Raw genomic sequence first — 21,120 nt, forward strand, 5'->3', positions numbered from 1 at the left:
TGCCCTGGGAAGGTGCTGGGAGGCACCCGCGTCCTGAGGAGAGGAGCAGAGACTGCAGCCCAGGTCTCCCCTTCTTTTCATGGAAGGGAGAGGGAGAGAGAGAGAAACATCAATGCTGAGAGAATCACCGATGGGCTGGCTGCCTCTTGCATGCCCCACACCGGGGATCCAGCACCCCACTCCTGGCTGTGACAGTCACGGCCCTGACATCCCGGAGGGAGGTGTGCGACGCTCGGGGCACGGCCTTAGCCTGAACCGTGTCACTCCCGGGTATGTGGGCTCCAGGTCCTGTGAAGACTCGGGTTGAGGGGGCAGCAGCCAGGTAAAAGCCAGGCCTACCTCGTCTGTCTCTGGGGGATGTTTGTTGGAAGAGAGAGTTGAAACCCCAGTCCAACAAACAGAAACAGAACTGTTGGAAAGTGTGTCAGCTGCACGGTAAACAGGCCTGAGGAGGCCATACCTGGGGTCCCTCCAGCCTGCACAGCAGGGGGCTGTCCCTAGCCCAGGGCCCCTCCCCCCAGTTGCCCTCAGCTCGGCAGGCCCAGCTGTGCTCACGAGGCCTCCAGGCAGGCTCTGCTCTCAGCTGCCGCGGGAACAGGTGCGCCCTTTCCACCCGCCCCGAGGTCACCCTGGTTTCCCCGTGGAGCCGGACAATGGCCATCTGTTCCGACTTCTCATTTCATCGAGAAAATCCCGGAATGTTGTCCTCCCTCCGACACTTCCTGGGGACTGGGCTCTGCCTCCCCCACTCCTTCCAGAAGGCGTCTGGCTCAGACACCGCCCCACCTGCCTCCCCGTCTGCTCCTCGCCCAGTTAGACCCAGCCCTCCCACAGGCTGGAGCCGGCAAAGCAAGGCCTGTGACCCGGGATGGTGTCCGCGGCCGCCGTCATGACCTTTACCTGAAGGAATTCCCCGTATCTGTTTGGTTAATCCTCATCTAAGGATATTTCCCATAGATTTTTAGAGAGAGTGGAAGGGAGATAAGGAGAGAGAGACACATCAATGTGAGAGAGACACATCAATTGATTGCCTCCCACACGCACCCCACCTAGGGCAGGGATCAAACCTGTAACCAAGATATGTGCCCTTGACCAGGAACTGAACCCAGGATTCTTTGGTGTGTGGCTGATGCTCTAACCACTGAACCATGCCAACAGGGCCCCTCAGCCCTGTGTGAACCCCTGGTCCACAGCCTCTCCAGCCCTGGGTTTTAGCCTGGGACGGCGGAAGGCGCGGTTTCTCTGCTGCCCTGGTACACACACGCACACGCACACGCACCCCCGCCCCCACCTCACCACGTGGGCCACAGGGTTCCCTTGGCAGGGAACGCCAGCCCACGCTCTCTCCCTGCTCCTGATGGGCGGGGAATTCTTCCCACAATCCTCTGTGCCTGTGCTCCTGCCTTGGTCCCTTCCCGCTGCCACCACTGGGTCCCGCTGGCCCCTCAGGCCTTGCCCCTAAGCAGTGATGGTCTGAGCTGTAACCACTTTGTGATGACCCATGCCCTGGTCGTGGTCACCCTGAGATTCCCTGCCTCCAGCCGCTGGCCCTCGCTGGTCCTGCCCGCCTCCCTCAGACCCCCCGCGGTGAGACCGGTGCGGCTCCCTCCAGCCTGGGCACCGGCTGTCCCCACCGTGGGAGGCTCAGCCGTGCCATCTGCTCCCCAGCCCACCGGCCAAGCATGAATTTACCCAGGAATGGAGCCCCACATGGAGGGGTTTATCATTGGTGTTTGTAGAGGAGGCATTCTGGGAAACATTTATGGAAATACTTTTAAATATTTTATTGATTTCAGAGAGGAAGTGAGGGGGATCCCCGAGAGACAGAAACTTCACTGATGAGAGAATCATGGGTCGGCGGCGGCCTCCTGCACGACCCCACTGGGGAGGAGCCCACACCTGGGCCTGTGCCCCGATGGGGAGTCAAACCGTGACCTCCTGGCTCACAGGTCGATGCTCAGCCAGAGCCACGCCGGCCGGGCCCGTGCTGTGTTTTGCCACATCGGTGTGTCAGAGCTCCGTGTGTCAGGGCACCTGCGTGTGGGTGTGTCAGGGGCTGCGGGTGCTCTTGGGGGGCTCACCTCCCCATCTCCCGGGGTCTCAGGGCAGAGGGTTGGCTGAGCCCCATTTTCCTCAGTTGAGAATGAGAGTGTGACCTGGGAGGTGAGCTGTGAGGTCAGAGGAGGGGTGTCAGGGCTGTGGCGATGGGGACACAGGCCTGTCTGCTGTGGGCAGGGCCGCACTCTGGTGGAAAGTCCAGTGGGGAAGGCAGGGCAGCCCCTCAGTCACTCTCTCTACGGCCCTGGACGGTCACTCCTTTCCCTGTCAGGTCACAAGTGCTTTCGAGCACCGGCTAAGTGTGGGGTTCTGGAAGGTCCGGGAGAGCTTCAGTGGGAGCCCAGAGTGGCCCGCCGCCTCGGTGCCGGGTTCCATTCGGGCGGGGTGCCACCGGAGGGGTGTGCACAAGGCCACCCCCCCTACACACACACACACACACACACACACACACACACACACACACACACACGCTGGCCAGGCTGCGCTGCAGGGCGGGGTCCAGCCTGGGCGGTGCAGTTGAGAAGCAGGAGGCCAGAGGCCGGCAGCAGCGTCTTGCCTGCCCCCTGGTGGCCAGTCCTGAGCCTTGCGTGGCACAACAAGCGCCAGGCAAGGCCAAGGGGATGCCAGGGGGAAAGAAGGAGGGTGTGCGAGGGGGAGACCCCCAGGTGAACGGTGGCACCAGCACCTTCACGGGGCGGGGTGCTGGGCGAGACGTTTGTCAGAAGCCCCTGTGGCACGTTTAAGGTCCGAGGTATCGCCAATGTCTATTTCATGTCACCGTGGAAGTCTGAACGGCACCAAGCCTGGCACCAAGCCTGGCTCGATGTGGAAGGACGTATTTGGGGGGAATGCGCGGTCACAGTGCGGGCGGCAAAGGGAGAGGAGGGAGCGGCCGGATGGCAGGTTGGGGGTGGCTCCGGGGAGGAGGGTAAGGGCGTTCACTGTGCAGGTTTGAGTTTTCACAACAAAATGCTGGGGAAGGTCTTCCCGAGGAGCTGCCTCCAGGTGGGCACGGTGAGGGTGAGAGATGAAATAGAGTGGCCCGGAGGAGTGCTGGATGGGAAAGGCTGTTCTGGAGCTCAGGTTCTCCGGATTTGAACTCTCAGGGACTAGGGAGGAGGCAGCTGCTGGTTAGAGGGTCTGAAGAGTTGAGGAAGATCAGAATGAGAAGGGAAATGGCTAGCCACTTGTGAATTCATTTGCCGGAGACCACAGGAGCCGAATTAGGCGGAGAGCACAGGGGAAGGTGGGCGCGGTTAGAATTCTCAGACCAGTATGAAAGGTGAAATAGAGAGGGCCGGAGACCCTCGAATGCCAGGACACAGAAGAGAGCGAGGGCCGGGGTACAAGCACTGTTTGTGTGTGTGTGTGTGTGTGTGTGTGTGTGTGTGTAATTTTTAAAACATATATTTTATTGATGTTTTACAGAGAGGAAGAGAGAGTTAAAATCATCGATCAGCTGCCTCCTACACACCCCCCACTGGGGATATGCCCGCAACCAAGGTACATGCCCTTGACCAAAATTGAACCCGGGACCTTTCAGTCCGCAGACCGAAGCTCTACCACTGAGCCAAACCGGTTTCAGCGGGTACAAACACTTTTTAAGGGGAAGATAGGGGATGGGGCTTAGGGTATTTGGCAGGTGCTGATTGGTGGTTCAGAGCTCAGGAATGTCTGGCTACAGGTGGGGTTTACGTCTGCCCATCAACTGGAGGAAAGGAGGATCTATCGGAGGGGGGTGGCCTCTTTCCCTGGGTTTGGGATTCGGCCCGGGGTTGGGGGTGGGCGTGTTGAGCGTGAACAGGGAAGCTGAGTCTGGCAGGGACACTCCTAAGTCCCCTGTCCCCACGGAGCTCCAGAGATGGACACACTGATGCCCACCGTCCCAGGATGTGCCCGGGTGGTGGACGCGGGAGGCCCGGCTTTCGCAGGACAAGGTCCCGCTGCTGCTCGGAGTCTGGCTGCTCCGTCAGAGAAGTGGGCAGGGGAGGGAGGCCCAGGGGCCTGACAGGCCGGGGAAGGGCAGAACAGGACCCGCCCAGTTTTTTAAAAACGTATTTTTATTGACTTTAGGGAGGAAGGGAGAAATAGAAACATCCATGATGAGGGAGAATCATGAATTGGCTACCTCCTTCTGCACATTCCACACTGGGGATGGAGACCACAATCTGGGCATGTGTCCTGATTGGGAATCGAACCCTGACCTCCTGGTTCATAGGTTGATGCTCAACCACTGAGCCACGCTGGCCGGGCAGAGACCCACCCAGTTTTAACGACGAGCATAAGTGAAATCCATGGGTCTGCTGTCCGTGGGGCTGGCTCCACCGCACCCTCAGGGACCGGGCTTCCCGGCACAGCCAGGCAGGACCAGGCCTCACCCGGATGCTGCAGCCTGAGGGGAACCCCGAGAAGGTGTGGGCAGCCTCTGGTTTCCGCGCAGGGCCTTGTTGAGGAGAGCAGCGTGGGCTGCCCCTGCATTAGCTCCAACGCCCAGCCAGGTGCTCTCCCAGCATCAGGCAGCGGCTGTGACACATTACGGTCTGATTAGTGTAGAGAGGTTTCACTGCAGTAAAAGTGCTCGTTGAGTTCACTGAATCATTCATAGTTTAAAAGTTTTATGAGCGTCATCTTGGCAAATAACTGTCATTGCAATTAAAAATAAAGTGCAGTAAAAAATTACTGAGTCTTGAATAGCCAAGAGAACTTTATGATCTTGCTCTAAACTTACATGTGAGACTCTAGCCCGTTTGGCTCCGTGGATAGAGCGTCGGCTTGTGGACTGAAGGGTCCTGGGTTCGATTCTGGTCAAGGGCTCGCTGTACCTCAGTTGCAGGCTTGACCCGGGGCCCCAGGTTGTGTGTGTGCCGGAGGCAACTAACTGATGTGTCTCTCTCACATCGATGTTTCTCTCTGTCTTTCCCCCTTCCTTCTACTCTCTTAAAAAAAAAAATCAATGGAAAATGTCCTCGGTGAGGAGTATTTAATGTAAGTTGCACGTGAGAAGTGGTGGGGGTGCAGAAGGCTGCTTGGCAGCTGAGAAGCCGCGCCGGCCGATGCGGGGGTGTGTGTGGCTCTCGCAGGCGCTAGAAACTGAAGCGGAGGGGAGACTACAGCTTCCTTCCCAGGGGCGGCCCCGAGAGGATGGGGCTGTGGGGTGACCGTTCCAGGCCTCCCCATGGAGGGGTGTCTGTGCACATGTCCCTGCAGTTGCCACGCAGGGACCGGGAAGGCGGGAGTGGGGGGGGGGTTTACAGGGAGAGGGCTGGGCCCTGTTGCAGCCCGCGGCCCTGGAGGGAGCCGAGGCGCCGCACCCACAGCGTGTGGCGGAGCAGACCCGAGCCACAGTGGCCGAGGCGTGGGTGCTGCGATGATTTCTCGGCACAACGCCAACACCTGCCTGGGAGTGAGTGCTCCTGCCCAGCCGGGGGGTCAGCATAGGCTGACAGGGCAGGGTGCCTGGATCGGCCCCACGCAGCTCCTGGGGGCCCAGGCCAGCCCCTGCCCTTCCAGCCTCCCTGTCACCCCGCCTCCCACCCCTGCTCCGCCTGTGAGGCACCTGGAGCCCTGGTTCGCAGTGACAGATGAGGAGCATGAGGGTCCGCGGCATCGGGGTGGGAGCGGCCTGACTTGTGGTTGGGTCCAGTGACGGGCCTGCCCCCTTCCTCCCCTGATGGCGCCTCCCTGGGACTGTTCTCAGACCCCGAGGCCCAGGAGCGCCCGCCCCCTGGCTGTGCAGCTTCTCTGGAGGTGGGCTCAGGCTCTGGGCCCTGGGCGTGCACCAGCCCCCCATGCCGGGCCCCCATGTTGCCAGGTGGGGTGTGCAGTCCCCCCCGGGCTCCCCCTCTGAGCCTGTGTCAGCCGGGGATGCCCAGAGCCGTGTCTGTGGGGGTGCACAGTGGGGAGGTAGTGGCCACAGCCCCCCAGACCGGACCTCCAGGCTGGGCAGAGACAGCAGCTTGCCCAGGGCAGGAGCGGCCGATGCCCAGGACAGTGACGAGGGGAAGCCTCCGAGGGAAGGGCCCACGTTGGGGGGACAGTGTGGAACCCGCAGCGGGGCGGGGACAGCTGGGGTGGAAAGGACAAGGCTCCTCTTGGACCACAGGGCTCATTTGCCAAGCTGGAGCGACTAAACCCACAGACACAGTCCCGGGCAGGCAGTGACGTCCTTTATTGCCGGGCGGGGGTTCTCGGGGGCTGGGGGGGGGGGGGGGGGCCGCTGTGGCCTCCGGGAGGCGGGCTGGCACCTGCAGGCCGGAGGCTCAGCCGCTCGGCCACAGGAGGGCGTAGGCGCCGCGGCTGCAGCGGAAGTCGGGCTCGGGCTGCTCCGGCCGCGGCTCCACGGACACCAGGCGCCGGGCGCCGCGCTGGCTCAGGGGGATGCAGTCGGACACGCGGACCTCCAGGGGGCGGCCCTCCCTGGAGCGCAGGGAGAGGTCAGGTGCGGAGGGCAGGGGGCGGGGAGACGGGCAGGGGGACAGGTGGGCAGGCGGGGAGACAGGCAGGGGTGCGGCCCCGAGCACCCGAACCCCCTCGCCCCCGGCTCGCCCCGGCTCACCCCTGGCAGTGTGCGGCCAGCATGCCCACCAGCTCCCCGACGCGGTTGTCCAGCGGCGGCCTCGAGCGGTGCAGACACACCACCAGGTCGTCCAGGCCCTTGGCGTGCAGCACCACCAGCTGGTCCCGCCCGCTGGTCACGCTCAGCCCCGTCACCTGGGGGCCGGGTCAGGGGCAAGTCCTCCTCTGACCGCCCTCGGGGCCCACCCGCTGCTCCCCGTGGGTCCCGGCTCCCCTTCCGCCTGCCGCCCTGCGGGGCCGAGGGGCTGGCCTCCCATTCACCCCGAGCTCCCACCCCGGGTCTGCCACGGGGACCGGGACCCGCCCGGCCAGTCCCTGCCGTCCGCGGGCACGGGAGCCAGAGAGCCACAGGCCTGGGGGGCGGGAGGTGGCCCAGCCGGGGCGGCACGGGGTGGGGAGAGGCCCACGGGGGCTGAGGAGGGCGTGGTGGGGACCGGCTGTGCCCCAGGAAGCCATGCAGGCTGCTGCTGGTGGGGGGGGGGGGGGGCATCCTGAGCTGAGGCTGTTCTAGAACGTTCCAGGCACCCGGGCAGGCGGGAGGGGAGGGCCCCACAGGCTCACCAGGTCCAAGGGAACGGCCCGCATCACCCGGTACTGCCGGGCGGGCTCCAGCTTGTACAGGTGCCGGTCGGTGAGCAGCAGGGCGCGGTCCCGCCTCTTGTTGAAGCGGTTCACCTGGGGCGGGCGCTGGGTCAGTGCCCCCTGCCCCCCCCCGCCCACCGGCCTCCCCGCCCCGCCCAGTGGTTCCCCCGCCCAGTGGTCCCCCCCGCCCTGCAATCCCCACGCCCCGCGGCCCCCCCCCACCCCCGGGCTGGGCTGGCCCCGCCCCGCCCCCGCCCCCGCCCCCGCCCGGCCCGGCGCCCACCTTGCGGACGTGGCAGGAGAAGAGCACGGCCCCGAAGCCGTCTGGCCCCGGAGCTCCCTCAGGCGCCGGGCGAACAGGCCGGAGGCGGCAGGGTTGTCGGCGGCCTGAGCAGAGCGGGCAGCTGAGGACGGGCAGGGCAGCCCCTCCGGGCGAGCGGCACAGCCCCCGAACCTCGGAACCCACGTCGGGCCGGGCGGGTGCTGCCCTGGCCGGGCCACCCTACACGGGCCCTGAGGGCCAGCACAGACCGCCCAGCCCGAGGGAGGGTCCAGACGGCAGGTTTCTGCCCGCCACGCGGGCCCCTCCCTGCGCCCCGCCCCCGCCTGCTCCTGGGCCCTGGGCCTGGACAGACGGACGCTGAGAAGGCAGCAGCCAGCGGGACCGGCCCCCATGCTGCTGCCCACCTGGGCCTCATCTGCTGTGATCCAGGCCAGGGGCCTGCGGGCAGCACCCAGCCACGGAGGGCCAAGGGGAGCCCTGGCCAGGGTGCCACCCGGGCTTGGGGGGCTGTGTCTGAGGACGGGGTTGGACTGTACCTGAGAGTGGGGGGCGGTGTTCTTGAGAATAAGGGGTCGGCCTTAGAATGGGGCGGGGGTGGGGGTGGAGGGAGCGGGGAGAAACAGGGCGAGGAGCAGGTGTACTGCAGCACAGGCCGGTGGCTCTGGGTGCAAACAGAACCGGCGTGGCTCAGCTGAGCGGCAACCTGTGACCCAGGAGGTCACGGTTCAGTTGACCCACGTGGTCGGTTTGATTCCCGGTCGGGGCACATGCCGGGTTTCGAGCTCGATCCCCAGTGTGGGGTGTGAAGGAGGCGGCAGATCAGTGATCCTCTCTCATCATGGATGTTTCTCTCCCTCTCCCTTCCTCTCTGACATCAATAAAAAATGTTTAAAACAAACAAACCAAAAACAAAACAAAAAAACCTTACAATGCTCTAGCAGTTTGGCTCAATGGATAGAGCCTCAGCCTGTGGGACAAAAGGTCCTAGTTCGATCCCCAGTAGGGGCGTTTGGGAAGCATCATTGATGTTTCTGTCTCCCTCTCCCTTCCTCTGAGATCAGTAAAAATATATTGAAAACAACAACAAGAAAACCACTTAAACTTCGGCCTCACTCACGGAGGACAGGTAGTCCCGCAGCCAGGCCCGCCGGCAGCCCCAGTCCGGCCGCAGCTCCTGCAGGGCCCCCATGGCAGCCACCTTGGCCTTGATCTGGGCCATGTCCGAGGGGGGGATGTTCTTCACCAGCTGCCGCGCCCGCCACCTGCGGGGAAGGTGCTCGGAGGGGCCTGAGCCGCCCGCCCCCCCAGGCCTGCCCCTCCCTCAGCCTGGCCCGACCACCCACCGGGCACGACCCAGCCACCCCTCCTGCTCTGAGCCTGCCGTCACCCTGGGGCCCTCCTCCCGGAGAACTCCTGCTCAGCCTGCAAAGCCCCACTCCCAGCCCAGCTGCCACCCTCCCGCAGGCCTGTGTCCCCTCCGATGCCCAGCGTGGTGGGACCGCAGGGTCTGCTACCAACTGTGGAGTTCTGGCCGGTGTGGGGTCCCGGGTTCAATTCAGGTCAAGGGGGCAGGCCCGGGTTGTGGGCCCGGGTTGTGGGGTGCAGGAGGCAGCTGATCAATAATTCTCTCTCATCACTGATGTTTCTCTCTCCCTCTCCCTTCCTCTCTGACATCAATAAACATATTTTTAAAGCAAATAAACAAAAACGCTGTGGAGCAGCCGGCTTTCCCGACGTCCGGGGTCGGGGTCGGGGTCGGGGCGCTGAGCACTGGCACCGGGAGGCCCGGGCGGTACCTGCAGAAGAGCGCGCGGCAGGCGGCCTGGAAGAGCTGCAGTGTGGCGGGCGGCGGCGGCCACTCCAGGTCGCGGCCGAAGAGCGGGGGCCGCCGCGCGTCCTGGAAGCGGAGGAGCAGCTCGGCCAGGTGCGCCCGCACCTTGTGCCGCCGGTAGCAGCGCATCACGGCGTAGGCGGCACGCAGGCGGCGGCAGCGCCACCGGGCCAGGGTGCCCCGCCAGGCCTGGGGGGACAGGACAGGGTCAGGGGGGACAGGGCCAGGGGGCCCCGCCAGGCCTGGGGGACAGGACAGGGTCAGGGGGGACAGGGTGCCCCGCCAGGCCTGGGGGACAGGACAGGGTCAGAGGGGGGACAGGGCCAGGGTGCCCCGCCAGGCCTGGGGGACAGGACAGGGTCAGGGGGGACAGGGCCAGGGTGCCCCGCCAGGCCTGGGGGACAGGACAGGGTCAGGGGGGACAGGGCCAGGGTGCCCCGCCAGGCCTGGGGGACAGGACAGGGTCAGAGGGAGGACAGGGGCCCCGCCAGGCCTGGGGGACAGGACAGGGTCAGAGGGGGGACATGGGGCCCGCCAGGCCTGGGGGACAGGACAGGGTCAGAGGGGGGACAGGGGGTCCCGCCAGGCCTGGGGGACAGGACAAGGTTGGGGGGGACAGGGTCAGACCCACCCCCGGCTCAGGGCAGCCTCTGCTCGCCCCCCACCTGAGTGCCAATGGGGCTCACCTGCCCGGCTCTGGAGCCGCCCCACCTGGCCTGCCCCGGCCTCTGCCCAGCTCCGGGGAAAGCGGCTCACTGAGGCCGGCCCTTTGAGCTGAGCCCCCCTCCCTCCCCCAGGTGCACCGCACGCACACGCACGCACATGCACACGCACGCGCACGCCCCGCACCTTCTGCAGCAGCAGCACGATGATGGGCACCAGGCGGGCGCGGCTCTGCTCCAGCGCCACCAGCGTCCGTGGCGAGCGGATGAAGAGCTTGCTGCGCCCGAAGGCCACGTCGCCCTGCAGCCCGTGCTGCTCCAGGAGCGCGCCCACCGCCTCGCGGTCCGAGCCCAGCAGGTGGTTGGGCCACGTGTACTCGCAGGTCATCTTGTACCTGTGACCATGGGGGCGGTGGGTGCCAGGCGGGTGGGGGTGTGTGTGTGTGTGTGTGTTGTGTGTGCGCGCGCGCGCTGTCGGGCCTCCCCTCCCTCCCCCACGTGCCGATCACACACGAGCCCCGCCCACCCACTAGCTTCCTCCTGCCCCAGCCCCTGGCCCTGGCCCATCCCTGCCCCTGCCCCTAACCTGCCCCTGCACCTGGCCCTGGCCCTGGCCCCATCCCTGCCCCTGCCCCTGGCCCTCTCCCCTGTCCCCTGCCCCATCCCCTGCCCCCTGCCCCTGCTCTGCCCCATCCCTGTCCCTGCCCCTGGCCCTGGCCCATCCCTGCCCCTGCCCCTAACCTGCCCCTGCACCTGGCCCTGGCCCTGGCCCTGCCCCCTGGCCCTGCCCCTGCCCCTGGCCCTGCCCCTGCCCCTAACTAACCCTGCCCCATCCCCTGCCCTGGCCCTCTCCCCTGCCCCCTGCCCCCGGCCCTGCCCTGCCCCTGGCCCTGCCCCTGCCCCTGGCCCTGGCCCCCGCCCGGGACACGGGGAGGGACCACGGATGAAGGCGGCGGCGGTACCTGAGCAGGAAGCGCGGGTAGGGCTGGCGGGAGGCGAAGCCGGCCCTGCGGACCCGCACGTTCTCCAGGAGCCCCAGGTACGCCACCTGGTGGCGGCAGTGCGCCTCGTCCAGCCGCGCGGCAGCCTTGTCCTGGTTGGGCTTGAGGCAGCGCACGTAGAAGGGCTCCTGAGGGAGGCAGCCGGGTCTCAGCGGGGACCCCGCCGCCCCCAGGACCCAGGGCAGCGAGGTCCCCACCGCCCCGCAGGCCGCATTGGGGGGCGGGGAGAGGGGAGGGGGGGGGATGGGGGGGGATGGGGGGAGAGGATGGGGGGATACAGGGGGGAGGGGGAGAGGATGGGGGAGGGAATGGGGGAGAAAAGGGGGGAGAGGGCGGGGGAGAGGGCAGGGGGAGAATGGACCCCCGCACCTTGGAGGCCAGGTTGTCCACCAGGGCCACCATGGAGTTCTTGAAGAGCGTGCCGGCCGTCAGCGGGCGCTTGGTCACCTCGGTGATGTCCTGCTGCCCCTCCGGCCACATGGCCCGCAGCGCGGGGTCCGAGCTGTGGACGGGCACATGGAGCGGCCGCGGGGAGCCCCTGTGAGCTGCCGCTTCCCCTGCGGGCGGCCCCCACACTGCGGGCGGGCCCCCACACTGCGGCCGGGCCCCCCACACTGCGGCCGGGCCCCCACACTGCGGCCGGGCCCCCACACTGCGGCCGGGCCCCCCACACTGCGGCCGGGCCCCCACACTGCGCCCCACACTGCGGCCGGGCCCCCACACTGCGGCCGGGCCCCCACACTGCGGCCGGGCCCCACACTGCGGCCGGGCCCCCACGCTGCGGCCGGGCCCCCACACTGCGGCCGGGCCCCCACACTGCGGGCGGGCCCCCACACTGCGGGCGGGCCCCCACACTGCGGCCGGCCCCCCACGCTGCGGCCGGGCCCCCACGCTGCGGCCGGGCCCCCACACTGCGGCCGCCTCACCTGTTGTACAGCAGCCGCTTGAAGTCCTGGAAGAGGGCGTCCCGGTTCTTGTCGATGAAGCCCAGCACCGAGTACCTGCGGGCGGCGGGCGTGAGGGCTGGCCTCCCCTCCCCTGTCCCCTTCCCTCCCCTCCCCTCCCCTGTCTCCTTCCCTCCCTCCCCTCCCCAAGCCCAGCACCGAGTACCTGCAGGCGCGGGCGTGAGGGCCGGCCCTCCCTGCCCTGTCCCCTCCCCTGGCAGCTTCTCCTAAAGAGAGTCCATGGCTGTGCCCGGGCTCTGGACCCAGGTCTCACAGCCCTAAACCTGCTCTGGGCGTCCGTGCTGTGTGACCTGGACCAGTTACCAAACCTCTCTGTGCTCAGAAAAGCGCTTGGACACCAGCAACTGCATTACAGCCTGGAACTCCCAAGTCATGGTCCGTGTGTGTGTGTGTGTGTGTGTGTGTATCTCTGTATGTGTGTCTCTGTATGTTTGTGTGTGTGCATGTGTGTACATATGTGTATCTATGTGTGTTTTTGTGTGTCTCTCCCTCTGTGTGTGTGCGCATGCGTACGCACGTATGTATTTTTATGTGTATCTGTGTGTCTCTGTGTGTATGTGTTTGTGTGTGTGCATATGTGTGTTTATGTGTGTCTCTGTGTGTGTGTGTCTGTGTGTGTGTGCGTGCGTGTATGAGTGTGTGTAAAATATATTTCTGTCCTAGCTGGTTTGGCTCAGTAGATAGAGTGTTGGCCTCCAGGCTGAAGGGTCCCAGGTTCGATTCCCAGTCATAACCGGCTTGCAGGCTCACCCCCAGTGTGCGTCACGCAGGAGGCAGCTGATCCATGATTCTCTCTCATTATCGTTTTATCTCTCTCCCCCTCTCCTGTCCTCTCTGAAACCAATAGAAACACATACAGTTTTTAACAAATGGAGGGCACGAGGGCGGAGGGAAGGTGCGTGGGGACCTTACGTGACGTCCCCCGCATAGTGTTTGATCCGGAAGTCACGGCCGAACTCCATGGTCTTGTCCGTGGGGCAGAGCTGTGGGGGGATGGCTGGGGTCAAGGCGGAGGACAGGAGAGGAACTTCCACGCCTTCGACCAGGTGAGCCAGGCAGGCAGGTGGGCAGCCGCCACCCCCTCCCGCCCCCCTCGGCCCCCTCCTGCCCCCCTCGGCCCTCTCCCGCCCCCCTCGGCCCCCTCCCGCCCCCCTCGGCCCCCTCCCGCCCCCCTCGGCCCCCTCCCGCCCCCCTCGGCCCCCTCCCGCCCCCCTCGGCCCCCTCCCGCCCCCCTCGGCCCCCTCCCGCCCCCCTCGGCCCCCTCCCGCCCCCCTCGGCCCCCTCCCGCCCCCCTCGGCCCCCTCCCGCCCCCCTCGGCCCTCTCCCGCCCCCCTCGGCCCCCTCCCGCCCCCCTCGGCCCCCTCCCGCCCCCCTCGGCCCCCTCCCGCCCCCCTCGGCCCCCTCCCGCCCCCCTCGGCCCCCTCCCGCCCCCCTCGGCCCCCTCCTGCCCCCCTCGGCCCCCTCCCGCCCCCCTCGGCCCCTTCCCGCTCAGGGGGGGTTCCCTGGACCCAGCGGGTCTGCCCCTCCCCTGAGGCGCCTTCTCCTGGACCTTGGTGTCCACAGTACGTCGGAGCCTGAAGGGGCTCTCCCTGCACGAGGGCAGTGTCCACGCACCAGGAGCTCCTGGCTGGCGGGTCCTGCCCCTGCCCCTGCCCCTGCCCCTAACCTAACCCTGCCCCTGCCCCTGCCCCTCTCCCCTGTCCCCTGCCCCTGGCCCTGCCCCTGGCTCTGCCCCTGCCCCTAACCTAACCCTAACCCTGCCCCTGCCCCTGGCCCTGTCCCCCGCCCGGGACACAGGGAGGGACCACGGCCCTGCGAGATGCCAGTGTGGCGCCATGGGTGCCGGCCAGCGGGTGCTGAGGGTGCCGACCAGCGTGGTGCTGGGGTGCCAGCCAGCGGGCGCCGAGGGTGCTGCCAGCCCGGGACCAGCTGGGGCGTGGGGGTGACAGTGGGCAGGCACCTGGCGGCTGGTGTAGTGCGGGTGGTGGCGGTGGTGCGTGTCCAGGCTCTGCAGGAAGATGCGGTCGGTGATGGTGCCCGCGCTGCAGCAGGCCTCGTCCAGCACGGCCAGGATGCCGCGGTGCGGCCGCTCCACCAGGTCCACGATGGTGGCGTTGTTGAAGAAGTCCACCTGGAGGGCGAGGGCGGTAGAGCGAGCGGGACACACACACACACACACACACACACACACACACGGAGGGGCTCCCCGCCAGGCCGCGGCGCAGGGCGGCGGGCACTCACGCTCTGCCAGGCGATGCCCTCCCGCTCGTACTCCTCCTGCTCCTGCTTCAGGATGAGCTGGATGAACAGCTGCTGCAGCTTCTCATTGCAGTAGTTGATGCAGAACTGCTCGAAGCTGGGCCCGGCCGCCAGCGTCAGGCTCAGCCGCCTGCCCGCCCCCGACCTGCCCCCTGGCCCCGCCCCCGCCCTGGCCCTGGCCCCGCCCCGCCCCACCCAGTCCCAGCCCTGCCCCCTGGCCCCTAGCCCAGCCCCAGCCCCCAGCCCCAGCCCACCCCGCCCCAGCCCTTCCTTTGCCCCCAGTGAGGGCTCAGGGCTCAGGATCTTCCCGTTGTGGGCACCTCGGACCAGACCGGGGAGCGGGCACCGCGGAACAGGTTTGGCTATGACCTGGGGTCAGGGACCAGCCAGGACGGACCCAGACATCTTACTGCCCAGCCCGCCCGCTGCCGCGCCGCGGGGCGGAGGCCGGTCAGCCGGTCCGCACCTGTTGACGGGGAACACCTCGAAGCCGTAAATGTCCAGCACGCCGATGACCGTGTCCTTGCCGTCCCGCCGGGCGTCCCTGCCCCGCGGCTCCATGACGCTGTTGATGCGGTTCACCACCCACTCGAACAGCCGCTGATACACCGCCTGGGAGAGCCGGCTGCCTCAGGCCGCGCTCGCGCCGCTCCCCCAGGAAGGCCTCCCGGTTCCTCCCAGGTACCTTGGCGCAGGCGTCCCGCGCGTAGCTGGCCTCGGCCGCGGTGTGGCCCTTCTCGATGACCTCCCGGCCGCCCGAGGCCACGGTGCGGGCCAGCAGGCAGCGCAGCACCTGCTCCCTGGGCGTGGCCGTCAGCTCGGCCACGTGGGCCGCCAGCTCCTCCTCGGCCACCGCCAGCTGCCCCTCCTCCGTCTCCACAAACTCGATGTTTCCCTGGGGAGGGAGCGGAGATTCAGGCCGCGGGGGCAGGGCCGGGAGGAGCTGGCGTGCCTCTGCTCCAGAAGAGGGAGGGCATGGCAGGGGCTCGGCCCGAGAGGAGGGGCGCCAGCAGCCAGCGGCTTCCGCCGGCCACGCAGGTCCCCTTCCCGCTGGGTGGGCTCATCCGTCCGACACAGTGCGTCCTGGGTACACAGGGCCCGCGGCTCAGGGGTCTCCAGGGAGCCCACAGCCAGGCAGCCGGAGGAGGGACAGCTCCGGGCTGCAGTCAGAGGCCAGTCTTCCCCACCCCCTCGCCCCCGGGGCAGCGTGAGGACAGGGCAGAGGTCAGGGCAGAGGACCGGGAAGAGGACCGGGCAGAGGACCGGGCAGAGGACAGGGCAGCGGGCGGAGGGCCCAGCGGCGTGAGGACAGGGCAGAGGTCAGGGCAGAGGACCGGGCAGCGGGCGGAGTGGCCGGCCCAGCGGCAGGCTCACCAGGTGCAGGATGGCAGCCAGGATGCGGCGCACGGACGCCGTCTCCTCGGCGCTGAAGCCGATCACCTGCATGGCCTCCATCACCGCCTGGTAGTGACTCCTCTCCTCGCTCTCCGAGGCCTGGGGGGGAGGGGGCTCAGCACCGGCCCATGCTCACCCCTCTTCCCGCCCCAGCCCCCAGAGGCTGACCGCCAGCCCCGAGCGCTGGGCGCCGAGCCCCGGAGCCCACTCACGCTGAGCCCCGCGCCCTGGCGGGTGAAGCTGTACAGGGCGGGGTTTCTCTGCAGGTGCAGGTCCTGCAGCTCGGCGTCCTCACAGCCTCGCAGCACCTGCGGGACACGGCGGGGTCAGGCCCGGGACAGCACGGGGCCCCTCCAGCCCAGCGACCCGCCAGCCAGGAGCTCCTGGTGTGTGGACACTGCCCTCGTGCAGGGAGAGCCCCTTCAGGCTCCGACGTACTGTGGACACCAAGGTCCAGGAGAAGGCGCCTCAGAGGAGGGGCAGACCCGCTGGGTCCAGGGAACCCCCCCTGAGTGGGAGGGGGCCGAGGGGGGCGGGAGGGGGCCGAGGGGGGCGGGAGAGAGAGAGCGGCCGTCTGCCCACCTGCCTGCCTGGCTCACCTGGTAGAAGGCGTGGAAGTTCCTCTCCCCTACGTGCTGCTTGAGGACCCGAGACTGCGGAGAGAGGGAGCGGGCTGAACGGGTGGGTGGGGGCCCTCGGGACAGCCCAGAGCCCCAGGCAGTGAGGGAGCAGAGGCTGCCTGGCCAGACAGAGCCCACCTGTGCCTCTGGGCACAGAGATGGTGAGTCCCTGCCCGGCATGCGCCTTAGGGAGGTCTGGCAGCACCTTTTCTTTCTTTCTTTCTTTTTTAAAAAATATATTTTTTTACAGAGAGAAAGGGAGAGGAATAAAGAGCTAGAAACATCAATGAGAGAGAGTCATTGACCAGCTGCCTCTTGCACACCTCCTACTGGGGATGTGCCCGAAACCAAGGTACATGCTCTTGACGAATCGAACCCGGGACCCTTCAGTCCACAGGCCGACACTATCCACTGAGCAAAACCGGCCAGGGTGTAACCCACCTTTTCATTTCTTTTTAAACATACAGGCTAATTCATATTTATGTGTTTTTGTTAATCCTCACCTGAAGGTATTTTCCATTGGTTTTTAGAGAGAGTGGAAGGGAAGGGGAGCAACACAGAGAGAGAAACATCCTCTCATACTGACCGGTTGTGTCCCGCACGTGCCCAGACCAAGGGGGGGGGTAGCAGGGGGATAGACCCTGCAACCCGGGCATGTGCCCTTGACGGGAATCGAACCCGGGACCCTTCGGTCCAAGGGCCCACACTCTGCCCACTGAGCACACTGGCCAGGGCCCACCCACCTTCTCCAGCAGGTAGCTGTGGATGTGGCCCCCGATGGGGTCGCCCTTGAAGTCGAAGTTGATGTCCATGTACTTGCCGAAGCGGCTGGAGTTGTGGTTGCGGTTGGTGCGGGCGTTCCCGAAGGCCTCCAGCACGCAGGTGGACTTGAGCAGCACGTCCTTGACCCTGGACGGGCGCAGGGCGGGCTGCACGCAGGGACCTCCAGCCGGGTCCCTGTTTACCCCGCGGTGCCCCGGCCGAGCCCCGCCCGCTGCCCCTTCATCCTGAGCCGCCGAGAGGCCGCGGGCCCCTGCGCCAGGCCAGGCCACCTCCCGCCTCCCCGCCAGCTGCCGCCTGCGCGAGGACCTGGGTCTGGACCCTCCAGGTCGACCTCCAGCGGCCGGGGGAGCAGCTGCTGTCTTCCCCACAAGCCCCAGGTCACTCCATGTCACAGGAAGAGCAGGTGCCCCCACAGGAAACCGTTCCTCAAGGCTTGGGAGGAAGTCCTGATTTCCAGCTCCGGGCCTCACCGGTACCTGGCCAGGCTCCCTGGGCCCTCCCCCTCCGGCCCCCCGCCACCCCCTCTCCCTGCTCGGAGCCTCCCCTCCCCTGGCCCGGTCCCTCACCTCTCCACCTCGGCCCTCTGGCTGGGGTTGGTGACGGCCGCGATGTACTGCATGATGTGCTTGCTGGCCTCCGTCTTCCCCGCCCCGCTCTCGCCTGCCGGGCAGAGGGACAGGCGGAATGGCGGCCGGCCGGGCGCCCGGCGCCTCCCGCCGCCCAGAAGGAAGCCGGCCGGTACCTGAGATCACGATGCAGGTGTCCCGGGCCCGGCGCTTCATGGCCCGGTAGGCGGCGTTGGCCACGGCGTACAGGTGGGGCGGCCGCTCGTACAGCTCGCGGCCCTGGTACCTGGCGATGGCCGCGGGCCCGTAGAGGGGCAGGTCCTGGTAGGGGTTCACCGACACCAGCACCTCGCCGATGTAGGTGTAGATGCGGCCCTTCTCGAACCTGGCGGGGCAGGGCCTCCTCAGCCCTCAGGCTGGCACCCAGCTCCCGGGCCCCGCACCCAGCACCCAGCTCCTGTGCCCCGCACCCAGCTCCCAGCCCCGCACCCAGCTCCCGGGCCCCGCACCCAGCTCCCGGGCCCGGCACCCAGTTCCCGGGCCCCGCACCCAGCTCCCAGGCCCCGGCACCCAGCTCCCGGCCCCGCACCCAGCTCCCGAGTCGGCACCCAGCTCCTGGGGCCCGGCACCCAGCTCCTGGGCTGGCACCCAGCTCCCGGGCCCCGGCACCCAGCTCCCGGCCCCGCACCCAGCTCCCGAGCCGGCACCCAGCTCCCGGGGCCCGGCACCCAGCTCCTGGGCTGGCACCCAGCTCCCGGGGCCCGGCACCCAGCTCCCGGGGCCCGCACCCAGCTCCCGGGGCCCGGCACCCAGCTTCCAGCCCCTCACCCAGCTCCCGGGCCCCGGCACCCAGCTCCCGGCCCCGCACCTAGCTCCCGGGCCCCGGCACCCAGCTCCAGGCCCCGCACCCAGCTCCCGGGCCCCGCACCCAGCTCCCGGGCCCGGCCCACTGGGAGAAGCCCACCCCCACTGCTCCCCGTGGGGCCTGACGGCACAGGAACAGGGACCACCCACTTCATGGAGGGACTGGGCTGCCCAGAGCCACCCTGGGCGGGCAGAGCCGGCAGGTAGGAAGGAGCCAGCGAAGGCAGAAGGAGGGGCCTGGCTGTTTCCTGTTCGTCTGGGCCGGGCTGGGCGGGCGGGGACCCAGGGGCAGAAAGGAGCCCCACCCAGCCCCACCCAGGTGCCAGGGCCTGAGAGGGATGCAGGGAGGAAGCCCCCAACACCTCATCCCTCAACCCTTCCCTCAGGAACCGGCCACGTGGGGGAGGGGGCCTGTGTCTGCGGAGCCAGGCGGCCCGCCGGGTGTGGGGACTGCCCTCTCCCCGGCACCCAGCACCCGTCCAGGTTCCTCTTCCTCAGCCTCCTGGCCTCTGACCGCGGGGTTCCCTGGGTACACCCTCTCCCGCACCCAGGACCCTTGCGGACGCTCTTTCTGTGCCCGCTGAGTGGGTGTGCCCCAGCTCAGCATCTGGGTCAGGACGGGGAGGGGGAGCCGTCCTGTGAGCTGATTCGTGTGAGTGAGCTGCCTTCATGCCCAGCTCAGTGCCTTAGAGAGAGCTCACTCTGTCCTCCAACCCCACCATCTGCCAGGGGCTGCCTTCCGCCCGCCCCGCCGCCCAGGGTGAGGCCCCCGCCGCCCAGGGCGAGGCCAGCTCCTGGCCGCCCCTGGCACCACCTGATCCGGCTCCTCCCTTGGAAGCTGGGAGTGCCCACCCATCTGGGAGCTGCTTTGGGTGCTGGGCAGGAAGTCATGGTTGTGTGGGAGGCAGGGGCCTGGGGAGTCGGTGCCAGAACTGGCCGGCCACCTGGCCCTGCGGGGTCGGTCCCGCCTGGCCGCCACGCCCCCCGCAGTGACCCAGGCTGGACGGGGCCTGTGTCCCCTCCCCCGCCCCCCCAGGGCCCAGGACGCGGGAGCAGCCGCCCACCTGAGCTTCAGGTTCTCCATGAAGTGCTCCATGGTCACCTCGTCCAGAAGCACAAAGTCTGCTTTGCCGCACTCGGGACCTTCTTCGTCCTCCATCCTGCGGGAGCTCTGAGCCCAGGCCAGGCGCGACCCGACCTTCCCGCCTCTGCCCACACTCTCCCCTCTGCCCGCCCCGCCTCCCCTGTGGTGAAGTAGGAAGTGGGTTCAGGCCCGGGAGGGGCTGCCTCCCTCCCAGTGAGGGGCTCTGACCCCTGCTTCCTGGGCGGGCCGCCTGCCGTGTGGGCCGGGCGGGCGGGTCCTTCAGGCCCGGAGGAAGCCCACCCCATCGCCAACCGGCCCTCCCCGGCAGCCAAGCCCCCAGCGGAGGGAAGGTCCCGTCACCCCGCCCCACCCCACGCTCTGGGCCCGGCGGGTGTAGGGTGGGCACAGGGCCCCTTGGTGACAGTGGGCAAACACCCGTGCCCTGGCCTTTGTGTGGAGATGCCAGGACGTCAAGGACAAGCCCCGCTTTGCCTGGGACCTGCCGTGGGGGGGCGGGCGGGCCGGGTCACCGGCCCTGGCGTGTTCCAGAGGCCCTCCCTGTGCCGGCCCTCCACCCACCCTCGGCGGGAACGGCCGGGACCAGCCTCCGGGCCCCTCACAGTCTGCCGGCCGCGGTCAGCAGCCGCTCAGCCTTGTGCCTGAACAGCATGCTTGACCACAGTGTCCTCCGGGCGGGGCAGGTGGCTCTCTGCGTCCTCCCCTCCACAGGGGGGCCGCGAGTTTCCCAAACTCAGCCATGTGCTGCCCTGGGGATTCTGCACTCGGAAAGCTACTTTACTGAATAATTGTCTTTCCCGAACTCCCTTCCTAAGCTCCGGAATAACTGATGTGCAGTCTCCACCCCCTCAAGAACCTTAAAACACACGCCAAGGTCATCAAACTGAACAGTGCTTATCCCGATAAACCAGGTGAGCTCCCAGCAGAGCAGCCTTCGGCTCTCCTGGGGTCCCCGGGGCAGCCCGCCCGCGGGGGCTGGTGCTTTTATGGCCTTTCCAGCCCGAAGCTGGGGAGAACCTGGGGAGTTCCGTGCAGGCGGGCGGCAGTTTCACTTCCCCGAGCCCCGGGTCAGCATCCTGGGTTTGAGTAAACTCAGAACTGAGGACAGGGGGCCCCAGAGCGTCAGGGACAACGAAACCCGAACTTGGCCTCGTTTTCACGTCACAGAAGTTTCTTTCTGTTATTTTTTTCATGTAAAACGTCAAGACCCTTTCAGGGACGTGGCTTCCAGGCCCCGGCTCTGGCCCTGAAGCTCGCCCAGCCCTCCACCAGGCAGCCTGGGGGAGCCCCACCACCACCTCATTCCTCCGGGTGAGTGACAGGGCACCCCGGTCCTTCCTCTTCCTGGGTGCGGCCTGACTTGTGGGCGGCTGGTCTGCCTCGGGGCTGTCCTGGGAGCTCAGGGGGTGGCCACAGCCGGGGCAGGGCAGGTAGAACCCGCAGGAGGGGGCAGCAGGGCCCTCCCGTCTCCTCTGGACCCCTTTCCTTGTTAAGTAACTCTCTAACGGACCATGTAGGTCCCTTCCCCCATTCGCACCCATCTGCTGTCTGTCCCTGGGGGATGCACCCGCCCG

General features: G+C 67.5%; 1 protein-coding gene across 1 annotated transcript; it reads right to left on the minus strand.

Moving 5' to 3' along the window:
• Positions 1-6,207: 6,207 nt before the first annotated feature.
• On the minus strand, positions 6,208-19,689 carry MYO1G (myosin IG). Its single transcript, XM_084896325.1, is given in 23 exon segments — positions 6,208-6,474; positions 6,614-6,768; positions 7,195-7,308; positions 7,499-7,545; positions 7,548-7,602; positions 8,616-8,760; positions 9,295-9,518; positions 10,179-10,386; positions 10,954-11,120; positions 11,362-11,494; positions 11,919-11,993; positions 12,870-12,940; positions 13,918-14,088; positions 14,199-14,313; positions 14,683-14,828; positions 14,902-15,111; positions 15,591-15,710; positions 15,824-15,919; positions 16,211-16,264; positions 16,975-17,140; positions 17,581-17,674; positions 17,757-17,965; positions 19,509-19,689. Coding segments are annotated over 23 exon segments (3,027 nt in total). The 5' UTR covers positions 19,604-19,689; the 3' UTR covers positions 6,208-6,317.
• Positions 19,690-21,120: the final 1,431 nt, after the last annotated feature.

This window comes from Pipistrellus hanaki (assembly GCF_964339955.1).
Source record: "Pipistrellus hanaki genome assembly, chromosome: 10".
Lineage (NCBI taxonomy): Eukaryota > Metazoa > Chordata > Mammalia > Chiroptera > Vespertilionidae > Pipistrellus > Pipistrellus hanaki.